The sequence below is a fragment of the Lepus europaeus genome, chromosome 5 (assembly GCF_033115175.1).
Source record: "Lepus europaeus isolate LE1 chromosome 5, mLepTim1.pri, whole genome shotgun sequence".
Lineage (NCBI taxonomy): Eukaryota > Metazoa > Chordata > Mammalia > Lagomorpha > Leporidae > Lepus > Lepus europaeus.
The window spans coordinates 125,075,727-125,093,778 of NC_084831.1; the positions used below are offsets into that span (position 1 = coordinate 125,075,727).

The 18,052-nt window shown below is 48.1% G+C and overlaps 1 protein-coding gene across 1 annotated transcript; it reads left to right on the top strand.

Moving 5' to 3' along the window:
* The first annotated feature begins 942 nt into the window (after window positions 1-942).
* Window positions 943-15,572, top strand: FCRL6 (Fc receptor like 6). Its single transcript, XM_062190185.1, is given in 10 exon segments — window positions 943-1,009; window positions 7,384-7,404; window positions 8,833-9,099; window positions 9,572-9,826; window positions 9,829-9,855; window positions 10,004-10,059; window positions 10,061-10,286; window positions 10,662-10,793; window positions 14,864-15,010; window positions 15,499-15,572. Coding segments are annotated over 10 exon segments (1,272 nt in total).
* The last annotated feature ends 2,480 nt before the right edge of the window (window positions 15,573-18,052 follow it).

Consider the following 18,052-nt stretch of genomic DNA (forward strand, 5'->3'; position numbering starts at 1 on the left):
GATCCGAAGCAGAGCTGCTGGGACTTGAACTGGCTCTCTAGTATGAGGTGCCAGTATGGCAAGCATCAGCTTAGCCCACTGCACCACAACACTAATCCCTTGTACATGGTTTCTTATGTTCATAAATATGCATTTTCACAAGAGTGAAAATGTTGTGTCATCAGATATCCATAGGTTTAGCTTTAGTAGATTCTGAAGACCATTTTCCAAAGTGGTTGTACCAATTTATGGTGACACTGGTGGTGCACCAAGAATCCTAGTTGCTTCAACTCCAACGCTCAGCTGTCTGTCTTTATAGTTTGGGTCATTCTTATGGGGATGTAGTAATATCTCATTGTAGTTTAAATTTGCATTTTTACTATAATTTATTGCGAGGCATGAGTGCAGCCATGGCACGGTCAGGCCAGGCCCTGGAGCTCCGCATGCGCAGCTGCTCCCGGGTGCCCCTGCCCGAGCTGCGCAAAATGGAGCCGAGCCCGCAAACTAACCGGAGCCAGGGCCCGTGGAGCCAGCTGGCGGGTGACCCAGGGATGGCAGTGCAGGGAGGGACCCGGCGCATGCGCACGTGGCCCTGGCCACCGCCATGGCAGACAGCGACCCCGAAGGGTGCACGGCGGTGGCGGCTCTGGCCCCCAGGCCGGGCGGCGCCAAGGAGGGGTCAACATGGAGCGCACCTAGCTCCAGGAGGTGCAGGACCAGCTGCAACGCCTGCAGGAGGACTTCATCTACAGCCTGCAGGCACTGGAGGAGTGGGATTGTGGGCTGGAGCGTGTGCACAGCTGCCGCCATGATGCCGCTGTGCCCAGGGCTGGCCATGAACAGGCTGCTGTCGCGCGAGGAGGGGGAGTGGATCCTGGAGCAGCTCAATCGGCCACCACAGCCCCCCTCTCCCCAGCAAGAGGACTGTTGGGAACCAGATGGAGAGGGACCATGCTGCCAACGATGATGCTGGCGGCCTCCTCTCCAGCGGGCCCTGTGAGAGGAGCAAATAAGATGGCGCCCAGAGGAAGTAAGATGGGCGGAATCCAAAGTTGTTTACCACTAAAACTAATTGGCTGCACAACATCAGGGGAGGTAACAAAACTAGTAACAAGTGTATAGACATATGGCTAGTCCTATAAAAATCCCCCCGTAAGGTGATTTTTTAAGTGATTGGTTGGTCCTTAGCCCTGCCCCAATGACTCTGCAGTTTTGTGCTATAAAAGGTTCTTTTACGCATGAAGTAAATGAGTCCTTGCTACTAGACTTGGCTCCCCGCTGTGTCTGATTGTCTCCGGGATCAGGAGGCTGGGGAACAGCAAACAGCGCACTCACCTTTCCTTGGACCAAGTCCATCCTGTACGGGTGGACTAAGACCCTGCAATTTATGATGTCAAGTTAATTTTCCTATATTTAATTGGTATTTAGAGATCTGCTTTTGTAAAGTTCTTCTCTAATGATTCTGCCCATTTTTCTAGTGGGTTCCCTGTCTTTTTCTTACAGGCTTATAGAAATTCTTATACTCTGAGTATGAGCCCTTTGTTGACCATAGGTGTTAGAAATATTTTGTCAACTTGTGGCTTGCCTCAGAAAACCAGAAGTCACTTAAGGGTGGGGGTGGAAGATGGAGCATTTTCAGGGCTATGCCACCTCACAAGCAAGCAAATTCTTGTCTTTCTACCAGGGAGGTTTCATAGCCATGTCCCATCCAGGTTCCCTGGCATGAGCTTTGGGAAGCCACAGAGAGTCAGAAAGTGCTTCTTAGTGACTGACCTGACTCTTCCAATGCTTCATGTTCAAGGGCACTCGCTCATGTAATTGCTCTAATCAGCCATAAAGGAAATACCATTTTGAGATCTTCATATTTCTTCCCCACTTCCTCTGGTTAGAGTACCAAGCTCTGACACCAAAGAGGCCAGAGGATCACCAGCCCTGGGCCTGGGTCCACAGCCTCACCTCTGCCCGCAGACTGAGCTGTGTGCTCTGCTCTGTGCCAGAACAGGCTCCATGCTGCCCTGGATCTCCCTGCTGCTCTTTGGTAAGTCACAGAGCATGTGCATCCTCTCTAGGGATGCTAGGAACTGTAAGTCACTCCTGAGACACAGAGTGCCTGGTCTTACCTTTCCCAGCTCATGTGGAGCAGGGAGCTTGAGACAGGTGCCTGTGTAAGAGCATGCCTGGGGGAGATGGGCATGGAAGTGTCTGTGTAAGGGCATGCTTGGGGGTTTGCACATGGATGTGTGTGGCTGGGAGTACTGCTTGATGTTTATCACCTCGTCCTCTTGGATCCTTAGCAGAACAACCGTTCAATGTGTCAGAGATAATCAGGGCGGCATAAAATCACAGTCTGAGGCCGTCTTGCTTCCCAACGACATTTTTACTCTGTGAAATCAAGCTAAAATATTCATCAGGGCTGTCTGAAAACCAAAAAGAAATTTCAGAAGGAAAAAAAGCTCCTGGGGCCATCTGGGCAGATATTGGAGAAACGGGGGGATACAGTTCTATGCATTTCACTCAACAGAGAGAGATGGAATTTTATAGAGACAGTTCTTCTTGCAATGACCAGACTTCTCACCTGGTCAAAACGCATGCGATGAGTGTCCAAATCCCTTTTCAAATTCTGCACACATCCTCACTCTGCTGAGGGGTGGAGGAGTTTCAGAGCTGACTGGTCCTCAGGGCCATCCTCTCTAAGCCACATGTCTTCTCTCCATCTCCCCCCAGGTCAGTCACACATGCAGGTGCCTGAAGGAGCTGGTGTAAGGGCAGAGGATGTAGTGGGGAGGGTCACTGAGTCCCCCCAGACCCAAATCACCCTCGGTTAGGAGCACCCTGCCACACTTAAAAGAAGCAAACTGTGCGTGTGTTTTGTTTTCCTTTACAGTTTCCTAGTGGAAACACTTTGTTTTAAACATAATCCCAGTAGTTTGTTTGCTGTTTGTTTTCATGGAACTAAGAAAGCAAAAACTGTTCATAAACATGCTGTCTTCCTGGACAGACTTTGTGAGAATTTGGCCCTGGGAGGAAAGTGCCTGCCGTACTCAATGTTCTTCCCTCTCTGATAGCTCTGTGCCATTTGTGTTCTACAAATGGGCATTTGGCACACCAAGGCAGGGACAGGATTGCCCGTGGTGACTGAATATACTCTAGGTTAAAGTTTCCTGCGGGAAAATTGCGCTGTCATCTAAGAGGAGCTTGCCCTTGGACTTGCCTAGAAAAAAGTTCAAGGGTGTCTCGGTTTGGAACCCAGGATTTGAATGGCAAAGAGAAAAGGAAGCGAGCAGAAGGAGTCAGTGAGAAGCTGACCTGTGCACAGTATCATGGAGAATCAGGCGTGAACTGGCCACACTCACTGCCTAGGGGCCCCAGAAAAACAACTTAATCTGTAAACTCCAGGGCGGGCCATGTGGGAACAGTTACCATAAGTGCAGAGCTATTGTTTCCTCTCAGAGAAAAAGAACATTGAATGCCTACTTTATGGTGCATCCATTTCATCTAACATTCAAAACCTTATTGGGCAGGAATTTTTATCACTATTAAACAGTTGAGGAAACTGGGGATCACAAAGATTAAGTCATTTGCCTGGAATCACCCTGCTAACATGAGAAAAACCCAAGAGATGCAAAAGCAAGCTAGTTTATTTGATGTCAAAGCCCATGCTTCATCTGTTCTGCCTCTTTACCTCTAGTCTGGATGTTTTTTAGATTCTAATCAGCTACAAACTAGAAAATGAAAGTGCATTTAAAATGCCTAGCAGGGAATGGGCACAATAATTTGTGGCTATTATTACTGGCCATCATGCATCCAGGTGTCTTGGGGCCCTGACACTGAATATGATCTGCATGGCTGTGCACTAAATAATGTCTGTAAAGTTTGGGAGATGAGTCTTAATTTTTTTTTGAGTCAAGCATTAGCCAATTTCACCCTCACCATTGGACACTACCCATATATATTCATGCAGCAACTGTGGGAGGCAGCATGAGGCCTCCACACAATCCTCCCATCAGCATGGCAGCCACAACTTGGCAAAGCAATGTATCATGCCATAGTAGAATTCAGTTGTGTCACTGGTCTTCATATTGAGCTGAAATCTGCTTCCTTGGTCCTGCTCATTTTCACGAATTAATCTCATTTCTGCTCTCTGCAGTAACTCAGAATACTGGTCTCACTTTACCAAGTGTTTGAAGACTACTATTGCACTACTGTGTCTCTGCTCTATTGCATCTTTCCCAGATAAATATCTCCCAGTCCCTCAGCAACTCTAACTTAAGATTGTTCCTAGAGCCTCTTCTTCATCCTCATCTTCCTTGTCTTGACACCATTTATCAGTGCACAAGAACTGAACTTTCTTCTTCTTCCACGGTGACCTGACTAGCACAGAGTTGGAAAGACTGCTGCTTCCATTGTTTGATAGTCTATTATGCAAATAAATCTGACAATAGCTCTGGTGGCTTCACCACATTGTCACCTCATCTTCATCCTACAGCTAACCAAGGTCTCTGGGCTCTCCATACAGGAACTTCTGTGATGGGTGTTGTCTGCTGCATATGTTTCCTGTTGGCTGCCATCTTGATTACAGAGAGCAGTTTTGCGGCCACATCTTCGTGGGCAGCAGGTCATCAGGATTTGGAATATGAGCTCATTTGAACTGGCTCTATGCTCTCTGGATGCCTTCTTTCTTGATATAAGCTTCAGTACCCTCAACCTTGTTTGTCCAGCACTTTGTAGTTACAAAATTATTTTCTGGTGAGGAGAGGAAGGGAGGGAACTTACGCTACAGAGTAAGTTCTCAGTCATTCAGGTCAGGCCTTCTTTCTGCTTTCAGTTAATGTAATAGCCACTTTCCCAGGTAGTGGGTCAACATAACCTTTACAACCATCTTGTAAGAAAAAATTGACTATTATTGTTCCCATTATATGATATGATGGAACAAGGAATTGGAGGCTCTTCAAATCCAGAGTTTATCCAAGGTCACACAGAAAGAAGTCAATTCATGGGTGCTATCCAGTTCACCTACTTTCAAATCCTGTATGCTATTCTTTACATCAAATTCATAGATGAAGGGAGGAGAATAGAGAGATGATAAGAAAAATATTCTTATAGTTATACACAAACTTGAGGACCTATGACTGAACTAAGCTGATCAGAGAATTAAGCTGAAAGTTTCCATCTGTGCCTGAGATACTGTGGACACCATGAATGAGAGTGTTGACTGAATGCACCAACCATCTGTTCTGAGATTTTTCATCCACCCCTCCCAAGACTCTTCTTGAATTTCTCAGTGTCCTGCACAGCACCTAGAAGATGTCAACAATAAGGAACACATATCTACATGTGCCAGTTGGCTGGACTGACTGTACTTAGCCCTACAACCACTTATGGTTTCAACCCTTGACTCAAAATCCAGAATATCATCCACTACTTCAAATATAACCATGCCCTTCAACTTAGGGCCCTCTGCTCCTTGAGTTATTCATACCATCTAGCAATATCTGACATCACTTTGTGGCTTGTCCTCTCTTCCATGGCTACCTTTTTACCCTCAAGCATTCGCTCATTTTAAAATTTTAATGCAGTGTATAGAGAGGTGCAAGTCTGGTGTCTATTTCCTCTGTCCGGTTTGTAGTTCTTTTACTTTGTTTTTTAAAGATTTATTTATTTTACTTGAAAGAGTTACAGAGAGGCAGAGGCAGACAGAGAGAGAGAGAGAGAGAGAGAGAGAGAGAGACAAGTCTTCTATCTGCTGGTTCACTCCCCCAAATGGCAGCAACTGCCAGAGCTGGGCCAATCCAAAGTCAGGATCCAGGAGCTTCCCCTGGGTCTCCCACAGAGGTGCAGGGGCCCAAGGTCTTGAGCCATGTTCTACTGCTTTTCCAGTCCATAATAGAGAGCTGGGTCAGAAGTGGAGCAGCCAGGATTTGAATCAGCACCCATTTGGGATGCCAGTACTGCAGGCAGCGGTTTTACCCACTACACCACAGAGCCAACCCCATGTAGTTCTCTCATTTATCTGTTCTACCTGACCATGTCCCATACTCCTTAATAATTACTCCTCCAGGAATCTTTGCTTCCTCAGTATGATCATATCCATACACCATTCCCCAGAGTTCTATGGACAAATTTGATCACAGGAAATAAATCCTGAATTCGCTATATGGGTTGTCCTGTAGTTGTAGGAGGTAGACCTCTTGCGTGTATTAATGCAAGGGTCAAATACTATGTATTCTACTCTTTTTTCTCACACAATTGGACACAAAAGAAAGCAGTCATACAGTTATTCAACAGATTTTTATTAAAGACAGGCTATTCCAGGCACAGATGATAGGAATGGAGAAAATGGCAATAAGTAAGATAGGCAAATTTGCTGCTCCCGTGGGGCTTACATTCTAAGCAGAGGAAGAAAGGAATAATAAAAATAGTGATAAGTGCTATCATGATAATATGATGGGGCACTATGACTGTGATTGGGTATAATTCTTTTCATTGGACTCTGCGGGAAGACTTGTCAGGGGAGGCAATGCTTGAACTGAAGTAAAGCAAGATATTTCAAGGAGTGGATCCACTATAAAAGTTGGTTAGTTGAGTAATTGGGTGGGTGAGTGGCTGGGTTTCTGAGTTGTCAGATGATTGAGTGATTGGATGGTTGTACAGTTGGGTGGTTTTGGAGTTGGGTGGCTGGATAATTGTATGGGTTTGGTGGCTGAATGCTTGTGTGGTTGGACAGTTGGATCATTGTGTAGCTAGGTATCTGAATGTTCTACGGTTGGGAGCTAGGGTGGTTGGGAGGTTTGGTAGTTTGGTAGTTGGATGGTTGGGTGACTGGGTGGTTAGGTGGTTGCGTGGTTAGATATTTGGGTAATAAATTAACCAGGTTGTTGAGTGACTGGTAGTTGGATGATTGGGTGACTGGTGGCTAAAAGACTGGATGGTTGGGTGGTTGGATTATTGGATGGTTAGATGGTTGGGTGATTGGTTGACTGGGTTTTTTTGAGTGACTGGATGGCTCAGTGAGTGAATGGTTGGTTAACTGGATGATTGGATGGCTAGTGGCTGGCGGTTAGGCTGTGAGTGGACGGGTGATTTGATGGTAGGATGGATTGGAGGCCGGATGGTTGGGTAATTGGACTGTTGGGTGGCTGATTAATTAGGTGATTGGGAGACTGGATTCTTGAGTTGTTGGATTCTCAGGAAAACCTATCTGGGGTGGCAACATTTGAACTGAAATAGGCTGGATAGTTGAGTGGTTGAATGACTGTATGGGTGGGTGGTTCTGTTTATTAAATTATTAAATGTATGGCTCAATGATTAAATGAATATAAGTACCCACTGCTGAATTGACAGGACTTGCTGTCAGAAAGTTCTTTCTGCTAGTTAATCTAGTCATATCATTTTGTTCTCTTGCAGTTCCCTGTGATGGGACAAATGGTAAGTCTTGTTCCTGTCTCCTCTGGCTCTAATTGTATCTCTGGGCCAAAACTTAGCAGATGGAAATATTACAATATCATTAATGCCCACAGTAATATCCACAGAGTAGCCCCAGATGAGTCTACTTTCTCAGAAATTTTGACCAATTCCCGGGAGGAGGAGAAACCTGGGACTCCACTGGTCTAAGGCTGAGGGTAGTCCATAGATGACTCAAATCTCAGTAGAGTGTTTCTGGAACTCCATCCTGTTTCCTTCAAAGAATGTCTGGCCTCTGTCTTCTCCACTCAGTAAAACTTAGAGTCCTTTTTATTTTCACAGAAGCAGGCATCTTTGTCTGCTGACTAGTATTTTTTTTCTTCCTCAGATAGCCCTGCCCTCTGGTCCATCCTGTCTCCCTGACCTTCATGGATCTTTCTGTCAAGTAGGAAACAGGTCTGATGTATGGACATCTTGACCCCCAAAGACATGTTCTATAATTCAAGGGGAGGGAATTCAAATCAATACTTATTGCTGAAACAAGCAGAAGTTGTGGAAACAAAGCTCACCATTCAGTAACCCTGTGAGCATCATTATTTTCAGAGTCAGGTGAGCGGGACCTAAGCATCCAAGGAGACCCAGCCAAAGGCAGGAATGGGCTGGGACTCACCTCAAGGATCTCTATCTGATTCCTCATTATTCTCAAGCTGTCGGTCCTGGATCCTAAGACTCTCTGGGATTATTGGTGTCTGATTTGCCAGAGAGATACATCCTAGGAAGATGCCCAGCCTGAGTTTGCTCTGCAGGTGGTGCTGAATTGCTGGGAGCTCTTCTCTTGCCCACATCAGGACATAAAATGCATCTTAGAACTAAAGACAGAGAGGACAAATCCCAACATGATTGTTGTGGAAAATGAAACTCCCTGCTGAAGATGAAGATAGAAGCTTGGCCTGGCAAGAGGGAGCAAGCCCAGGCTTTGGCAACTCTAATACTTCCCCTGCCATCCCTCAGCAGCTTCTTCCTAGTGACCAGAGGTGAAGGCTGCAGAAAGTGTCACAGTGGAGTGGCAGGAGGGTAAGAAATGAACCTAGAGGAGGAGAATTGGTTCTGGAGAAATGAGGAATGACCACAGATGGAGCGAACCCAATTCAAATCAATTTGGCAAGGTGGAGGAGCAAAGTGCTACATACAAGGAGAAAAGGAGAAAAAGAGGGGCTAAAGACAGAGACAAGGTACAGGGAATGGAGGTAAGAGAAGAGAGGAGGGAAGATAATAAAGAGGAAGGTAAGAAGAAGAAGAAAAGGAAGGCATGGCCCTGCCCTGTTCTGGTCTGGCATGAAGATGTATTGACAATCCAGGAGACTTCATGTTCCTTATCTGGGGAACAGAGGGAGGCAAGTGGACCGATGGGGCCTGCAGCTCCAGGTCTGACCCTGTTCCTCTGTCTCACAGTCTGGCTGTACATCCAAGCCTTGCCAAACCCTGTGATGGAAGGAGAGTCCCTGACTCTGCAATGCCAGGGATGGAACAATATGGCACTATCCCAGGTGCATTTCTACAAAGATGGAGCACTCCTCCATTTATCAAATGGCAAGAAGAGTCTGTCCATACGGACAGCAACGATGGAAAGCAGTGGCCAATTCAGCTGTTCTGGGAGGGTGACGTATTTGCCACACTTAGGCAGAGAAACCTCAGGGACTACCACGGTTCAGGTCCAAGGTGAATCACTCACTAGGAAGGTTGGCAGGGCAGTAGGGTGCTGCTAAGGAATGCACACTGTGGAGGCCAGTAGCTCTCTGGACAGGACCGTGATCTCTGTCTGCATCGATGCTGGGTCAACGCACAGGGTCCTGAGGTTTCCCAAGATGTTGTCCAAATGTCACTTCCCCACCCCCAACCATGGGGCTAATCTGGAGCCAGGAGAAGGAAAGGGGAGATGTCTGGAGGGGAAGGGGTTGGGAAGAGACCTTGACCAGCTCAGCCAATTGCCCTTCTGCTCTATAGACCAGATAACAACTAAAGCCCCTCTGGTTCTGAGGGGCTTGGCTAAGGGAGGCATTTCAAAGCTCATGGGTGAGGACAAGGTCCTGTCTGGGTCAGGGGCTGCAGCCTGGGATGTGTTGGTCCTCAGACCCCTGGAGCTTCATTGTCCAGGACATCCTTCCTAAATCCTGGGCCTCTATCTCCCCAGAGCTGTTCTCACCTCCTGTGCTGAACGCCGTCCCCTCTCCCAAGCTCTGTGAGGGGAGCCCATTGACTCTGAGATGCCAGACGAGGCTGCACCCCCAGAGGCCGGCCTTGCGGCTCCTCTTCTCCTTCTGCAAGGATGGCCGCACCGTGCAGGGCAGGGGCCAGCACCCAGAACTCCACATCCTGGCCATGGAGGAAGGAGACTCTGGGCTTCACTGGTGTGAGGCAGCCTGTGAGGGTGGCAGGGTCCAGAAACGGAGCCCCAGCTGGAGATCATGGTGCAAGGTGAGTGGGCGAGTGAGGGGAGACACTCCCTGGGGGTCTGGGCACCAGGCAACAGGACCCCCTAGGAATGGGGGCAAAGTTTCTGGGGGAGGTGGAAGCCTGAGTCCTGGGTGGCCAGGCTGACCCTCCCCGCCATGTGTCTTCCCAGCTCCTGTGTCCCGTCCTCTGCTCACTCTGCCACACAGGATCATTAGCCCTGCTGTGGGGGGACCTGGTGGAGCTCTTCTGTGAGGTCCAGAGAGGCTCCCCTCCAATCCTGTGCTCCTTCTACCTCGATGGGAAGCTCCTGGGAAACCATTCAGCTCTTCATGGTGGAGCTGCCTCCCTCCTCGTCCCAGTGAAGTCAGAGCAGGACACCAGGAACTACTCCTACGAGGCTGAAAACAGTGTTTCCAGAGAGAGGAGTGAGTCCAGGAAGATCTCCCTGAAGGGTACGTTTGGTCCCCCAGCCAGGCTCTGAACTTCAGCAAGCTGACGGGGGAAGATATCTTCTATGCAGCTCCTACCATGTGCAATACAGTGTGGGCCAATGGCAGCCCCTGCCTGAGTAACTGTCCACTGAACTGAACAGGGAGACCATGAAGCCCTCGGCCAGTGCAGTGCACTCTGGAGGGAGGTCTTCCATGAACATCCCTTGTGTTGCTTGTCCATGCTGATGTTCTCAGAGCCATCGCCATTCCCACACACAAGGCTCCTGCAGGCCAGATGGTTCCCCTAATGCCTAATGGTTCTCTTCTATGCCAGTCTAGGATGTTTTTCTGAATTTCAACCTTAGTGCTCATGGTCACCTTCTCCTCCTAACTCAGGTTCCCAAATCTTGTCCACCCCACCCCCCCCCCACTGCAACTGGCCAGTTGTTTACCTGCCTGCAGGCCTGCTTGGTGTGATGGTCATTGCAGCTGCACTTCTGGGTTATTTCAAACCATGGAAAAAAGCCGGTTGGTAACTCTTTTTTGCTTTCTTGGTTGCTGAATCCCTATGGTAATCACTGCTCAGCCTTTGTGAAGTCAGCCTGACAGAACCAGTCACTCTCTCCTCCTGAGTGTTTGGGAGGGGGAAAGGACTTCTCTTCACAGGTCACACACAGGAGCACTTGGAGGGACACCTACAGCTTCCAACACTTACGAGAGTTCTTCAAAATGTCTGTGGAAAGTGGAACTGAAAGATTTGTTTATTTTGGTGGGAAAGTTTTTTGAATCCAAGCCCATGAAGGGTCTCTAAAAGGTTTGTGAGCAATGCATATTATGAAATAACTGCCTGGAAGAGTGTTCCGTAGGTGTGAACTCATCAGAGAATGCTTGGGAGAGAAAGGATTGAGCAGTGCCTACTCACAGCATTGCTGTATACTAGCTCCACTGCCTTTCAGTAGTTCCTTCTAAGATTCCCTAAATTTTCTTCCCCTTGAGAATGGTGGAAGGGTCTAAGATGAAGAGACAACATGTATCTGATATCTGATGGGTTCAGTTGGCACTGAATGATGAGTGCTGCGTAAGTTCTTGTCTAAGCAGACCACCCAGCACATCCCCAGGCTGCTCTTTCTCCACTGTCCACTCTGTGAGTCCCCTAATCACAGTCACCGGGAATAAGTTTAGATAAAATTCTGATGTACTCCACAGAGAGGAGATTAAAAACAGTCCTTAAATGGCATTTCCAGGTTGTTAACTGCTTTTGGTATTCCAGACTCTCTTCTTCCCGTCTTGGTTATGATAATTAAACATGAATGTTGGCTTTCAGAGCAATCACTCTGGGCAGCTACATGTTTATTACAACTCAAATGCTTGTTTGCTTCAGGCCACATTTAAGGAATGGGCACCAGTGCCAAGTCTGCATGGTGCCAGTTTGTTCCTAAGGCTTCAAATCCACCTACAGAGACTCAGATCAACCCCCCTTCCTCCTCCACAGAAGCAAAGTTCTTGTTTTCTACTTGTCTAGAGCAAAAATGATTGTTCTCACAGACCTTCAAAGCCATTGAGGCGTTTGTGATGAGCTCTCCAGTTGAGCCAGCCTACTCATCCAGAAAGACCACCCAGCCATGCATCCAAAACATTCCTCTCTGACCATTGTCCAGTGTTATCTGAAAAGTTCTTTCCCCAGCCATGGATCCAATCCCCTGATTCACAGGGAACCCTAGTTAGGGCTTGAGCCAGCCTTCAACTCCCCCCTCCCTTATGTTTAACATAGCAACTTTTACCCATCTAATTTCCCACGCCCCCTCCCCACTAGTATGGAGCCTACATTCCATGCAGGATGGCTTGCTAAAGCTATATCTGTATGGTAGCAAAAAGGTAGAGTTGGGCCCAGAGCTAGATGGATGGAGAGAAAGCTGAAGTAGGGGACCACAAACTGAAGATCTATGAGTTCAACTATCCTCTTCCAAATGGCCCAGCGTGGCCTTAGTGGCACAAGTGTTTGTCTAGTCACCTCTGGGTCAGAGTACAGCTGACTCCCTCTCTAGCCTCAAACAAGGAGGAGGAGGGGCAGCACTAGTGAAAGACACTCAAGAGGAAACAAAAGAGCATCCCTATTCATACAGGGATTCTATACCCCCTCACCCCTACCACCAACCTTGGAGCAGGCAGGATCTGTTTTGCTAAGGGGCCTGCGTCTCATGCAAACAGGACTCCTAGTGGTGGGGTTGATACCTCAGAATCTCGTGGGAACACTTTCCCTTTGAATGTCCTCTCACAAAGCCACTCTCAGGCCCCATTCCACAGCTACTCACCCCCCCCAAAAAAAAAAAAACCAGATTAATGGTGTTACTCTGTGCTGTAGAATAACACTCACTCTCAAGGACTAGCTAGTCTGGAAGACTCTTAGCCATTTCCAGATAACATATTCACTGCTCAGCAAACAAAAATATACCCTGCCAAGGTATTCACCAAATGTCTGGAGGCGGTTTTCCGACCATTCTGACCCAATGATGGCATCACTGGAACAAGGATGTGGTCACACAAGGGGTCACTTCAAAGCCACACTCATCCAGACAGAAGAGCTCTGTTGTGCTTGTTTAAAAGCTTATTTTACCACCTGTTGTCCCCCTCACACAAAACAATTCACATAACTCTTGACTGAACAGAAATTCAGAAACATGGCACTGACGCAAGCATGCAAGGGAATGTTTAATAATCAGTGGCTGGTTTAGGTCCCCATAGATGTCCTTGTGGTTTTACAGGAGGAGTCATGCACACCGCTCCTCCTGGGGGTCCTGTTCTCTCTTGCTTTTAGAGCTAATGAGCATTTCTGCAAGCACTAGGCATGGACCAGTCTTCTAAAATCTGCATGTGATACAGTTCCCATCCCAGGAGTAAATTTTTGGTTGTGGAAGGACCTGCTGTCACAGGAGCCACATCTCAGTGGAGAAAAAGCACTGTGACCTCGGACCTTGGAGAAGTCACCTCCTCCCGCTTCAGTTGCTTCATCTATGAAATGGAGATACTAGTAGCCACTTTTGAAAGACAATTGTGGGGGGCAGCACTGGGGCACAGCGGGTTAAAGCTCCGGCCTGCAGCACCGGCATCCTAAATGGGTGCCAGTTTGAGTCCTGGATGTCCCACTTCCAATCCAGCTCTCTGCAATGGCCTGGGAAAGTAATAGAAGATGGTCCAAGTGCTTGGGCCCCTGCACCCACAAGGGAGACCTGGAAGAAGTTCCTGGCTCCTGGCTTCAGATCGACACAGCTAAAGCCATTGTGGGCATCTGGGGAGTGAACCAGCAGATGGAAGGCCTCTCTCTCTCTCTCTGGCTCTACCTCTCTCTGTAACTCTTTTTCAAATAAATAAAAATAAATCTTTTTAAACTATAAAAAAAAAATTTTTGTTTTTTTTTTGTTTTTTTGTTTTTTTTTTCTTTTTTTTACAGGCAGAGTGGACAGAGAGAGAGACACAGAGAAAGGTCTTCCTTTTTGCCGTTGGTTCACCCTCCAATGGCCACCGCGGTAGGTGCACTGCGGCCAGCGCACCGCACTGATCCGAAGCCAGGAGCCAGGTGCTTCTCCTGGTCTCCCATGGGGTGCAGGGCCCAAGCACTTGGGCCATCCTCCACTGCACTCCCTGGCCACAGCAGAGAGCTGGCCTGGAAGAGGGGCAACCGGGACAGGATCAGTGCCCCGACCGGGACTAGAACCCGGTGTGCCGGCGCCGCAAGGCAGAGGATTAGCCTAGTGAACTGCGGCGCCGGCCAAAAAATTTTTAAAAGACAATTGTGAGCCAGCGCCACGGCTCAACAGGCTAATCCTCCGCCTTGCGGCGCCGGCACACCAGGTTCTAGTCCCGGTTGGGGCGCCGGATTCTATCCTGCTTGCCCCTCTTCCAGGCCAGCTCTCCGCTATGGCCTGGGAGTGCAGTGGAGGATGGCCCAAGTGCTTGGGCCCTGCACCCCATGGGAGACCAGGAGAAGCACCTGGCTCCTGCCATCAGATGGGCGCGGTGCGCTGGCTGCAGCGCACCGGCCGCGGCGGCCATTGGAGGGTGAACCAACGGCAAAAGACCTTTCTCTCTGTCTCTCTCTCTCTCATGTTCATTCTGCCTGTCAAAAAAAAAATAATAAATAAATAAATAAATAGAATAAAAAAATAAATAAATAAAAAGACAATTGTGAAAAGTATCAGGTACCAACAAATTAGGAAGGCAGGATTTTTTGAGATCCAACTATGTGTTGGTCATTGTGTTAGATGATTTGCTAGGACGTCAATGTTTTATTTGAATTAACCAGCCCAGTGTCTAAAAAACAGCCTGGCTTGTGGGCCTGAGCCCTTTCCAAGCAAGAGTGTAATCCACCCCGATTCTCTCCCTCCCGGTTTGTGGTTTACAGTGGAGCCATCCTACCCTGTAGGTTGTTTTTCAAAGGAAGCATACCATAAAAACCACATCTAGACTTGTGAATTAACCCTTGTAAAGCAGCCACAGGCCCCCAGCAGCCCTACTGGCATCCTTCTTGCAGCCTCCCTGTCCCTGCTGCCCCGTCTGCTCTCTGACGGACGCTCGGTGGATTGTGCCTTTGTGTCTCCTAGGGCCTCTTCCATCCCAGGATCTGCCCCCAGCTCCAGGTGGAGAGCAGTGCCCCTTCTATGGCAATGGTAAGGATGTCTATCAGGACCATGGTCTGTCCATGAATGTGGGGAAAGGCCACTTAAGGAAGAAGCAAGCCCTCCCGAGTCGTAAGTCTCTGCAATCAGGCTCTTTGGGGAAAGGGAAATGGATGGCTTCTAGGGAGCCAAAGGCCCAGGAGGGAGGGTGGGTAGAGGTTAGATCAAAGGTTGGCAAACCATGGACCATGGGCTGTTTTTGTAAAAAAAAAAAAAAAAAAAAAAAAAAGGTTTTATTGGAACACTGCCACATATTCATTACAGCTACTTTGCACTATAGTCATTGTGACCAAGACTACAGGGGTGACAAAGACTAAAATGCTTACTATCTTTTTATAGAAAAAGTTTGTCAACATTTTGTTTAAGCAGCATCCAAGCTAGAGTATGCTGCGGAGCCAGGCACCTCCAGACAAGATGGCTATCCCCACATTAACATCAGCTGCCACTGTCAGATACCACAGCACAGGCCCTGGTCACCTTCCCTCCATATATGTTTCAGGACACTTATGGCCTGAGGTAGGAGAGTCGGATGTGTGCTCACAACTCATTCCTTCTTCCAGTGCATCAACAGAAAGATGAACATGTTACCTGCCTGGTGGTGTGTACAACCTTAAAGAGGAATAAATGTGAGTGATTTGGGTCTAACATGACATGTTTGCTAAGGGGAGCTTCTGGGCCCAGGGTAAGAGTATCACTACCATTGCCATTATCATAATTACCAACACCAACACCACTACTATCACAGCACCACCTTATTCACCACTACCATCACCTCCACCATCTCCCCCTTCATTACCATCATCTCCATTACCACCACTACTTTCACCACCTTCATCAACAATACCACAACCATCACTACCACTCCATCACCATCCACACTACAACCATCACCACCACCAACACCACCATAGACATTATACTTCTCTTCCACCATCAGCACCACCATCGCCAACAACTTTCCCAGTTCATACAGATCCTGTAATTATTTACCTACACTTCCACGTATGGAAATGACAACAGAGGGTTGCTCACCACTCTGAACCTCCATTTTCTCATCCCAACATAAGAGGAAATGAAGCCAGCGCCGCGGCTCACTAGGCTAATCCTCCGCCTGCGGCGCCAGCACACCGGGTCCTAGTCCCTGTCAGGGCGCCGGATTCTGTCCTGGTTGCCCCTCTTCCAGGCCAGCTCTCTGCTATGGCCCGGGAGTGCAGTGGAGGATGGCCCAAGTTCTTGGGCCCTGCACCCGCATGGGAGACCAGGAGAAGCACCTGACTCCTGCCATCAGATCAGTGCGGTGCGCTGGCCGCAGCGCGCCAGCCGCGGTGGCCATTGGAGGGTGAACCAACAGTAAAGGAAGACCTTTCTCTGTCTCTCTCTCTCACCGTCCACTCTGCCTGTCAAAAAAAAAAAAAAAAAAAAAAAGAGGAAATGAAGAAGCCGTACTCTGCAGGTGTAATATATAATATTCATACCTGGAAGATTCCCTTGTGTACAGTGGGCATCTAATGGAGCCAGAGGGACCTCAACTTACATTGCTTTGTCTTGGGATTTTTCTATTCTTGATTCTCACTGCAATCCTTGTAGAATTACTACCCTTTTGGGGGGTTAAGGACGTTGAGATTCAGAGGCTCAGTGATTGGCCTTAGATGACACAGCTGGTGTGTGGCCAAACTAGGGCAAGAACCCTGGTTTCCCAATTCCCAACTCGGTCCACTTTCAAATTGAGGGAAAAGAAAAGGCACCTCCACAAGTTGGCAATCGACGTGCTATGAGCACAGTTATCTAACCCCGGAGCTTCTCTTTTCCCACAGCCAGGCCTGTGCAGTTAACCTCCGAGCCAAACGTAAGCTGGGATCCCTGCTCTTTTCCGGGCTGCTGTCTCACCTCTGCTTCCTCATCCTGATCGCACTCTCCCACAGGACATTTCCATCATCTGTGCTGAAGTGAGAAAGCCAGACCATCATGAGATTTCCCCCGAGGAGCTGAGCCTGAACCATGCCCACCCAGGTCCACTTGGCGACTATGAGGAGGTTCTCTACTAGTGATGATCTGCCGATAACACACAACCCATCCTCGGCCTCCAGTGCACCCCCAGCCCCTCCTGTGGGTCCTCCAGTTCCTGAGACCAGCAGTGAGGAAGCTCCTGAGCCCTAGTCCTGGTCCTGTCTTAGCAGAAGACAAGGCAATGATTGGGGAAAGACACACACACAAATACACACAAGGAAACTTCAAAAACTTTATGAAAAATGTGACTCAAAGTATGAGCTTATTTTGGTTCCAAAAAAAGTTTCTATATCCATGCTTGTTTTTTTTTTATGCCACTCATTTTTCCACATATGTTGATAACAATTTTTGTACCAAAAATGTTTTCTACTATACTTGTATATTTCCATTGTGGTTCACAGTCCCTTTGAATGCACTTGGCTTGACCCTGAAAGAAAAAGGGCATCCATCACCCCCACCGAGCCCCAGGGCGCTGGGAACTCTGCCTTCACCTGCAACCCCGATTCTGTTCAGATCCCTTCCAATTTATCAAAGACAGAACTGAGACTTGCCCAAAGCCCTCATTTGTAGAGTACTTGGAAAACTGTTACCCTTGCTTGTTTGAGACGACATGGTCATGGCGGGGATTTGGTACAGGAGTTAAGATGCCTTTTGAGATAGCCACATCCCATATCAGAGTGTGGGCTCGAGTTCTGGCTCACTTCCAATTCCAGCTTCCCACTAACCCACAACGTGGGAGGCAGGTGACGGCTCAAGTGGTTGTGTCCCTGCCAGCCACACAGAAGATCCAGATTGAGGTTCTGACTCCTGTCTTCATGCTGGTCCAGCCCTGACTGTTGTGGGCATTTGGGGGAATACACCAGGCAGATGTAAGACTCTCTCTCTCTTGCTCACTCGCTCGCTCTCTAATAAAAGAAAGGAAATAAATAAATAAAATTGTAAAAAATAAATCAGTAAAATGGTACATGTTGTGAAATCTGTGTTGTTAACACATGGGCATCCGTTTGCATCATGTTCAGCAGTGTCAATCATTGGCAGTGCCTGTTTGGTTTGTTCAAGGACTACCTACTCCTTGATACATAGCAGCAGGCAGTAGAAGACTCACTC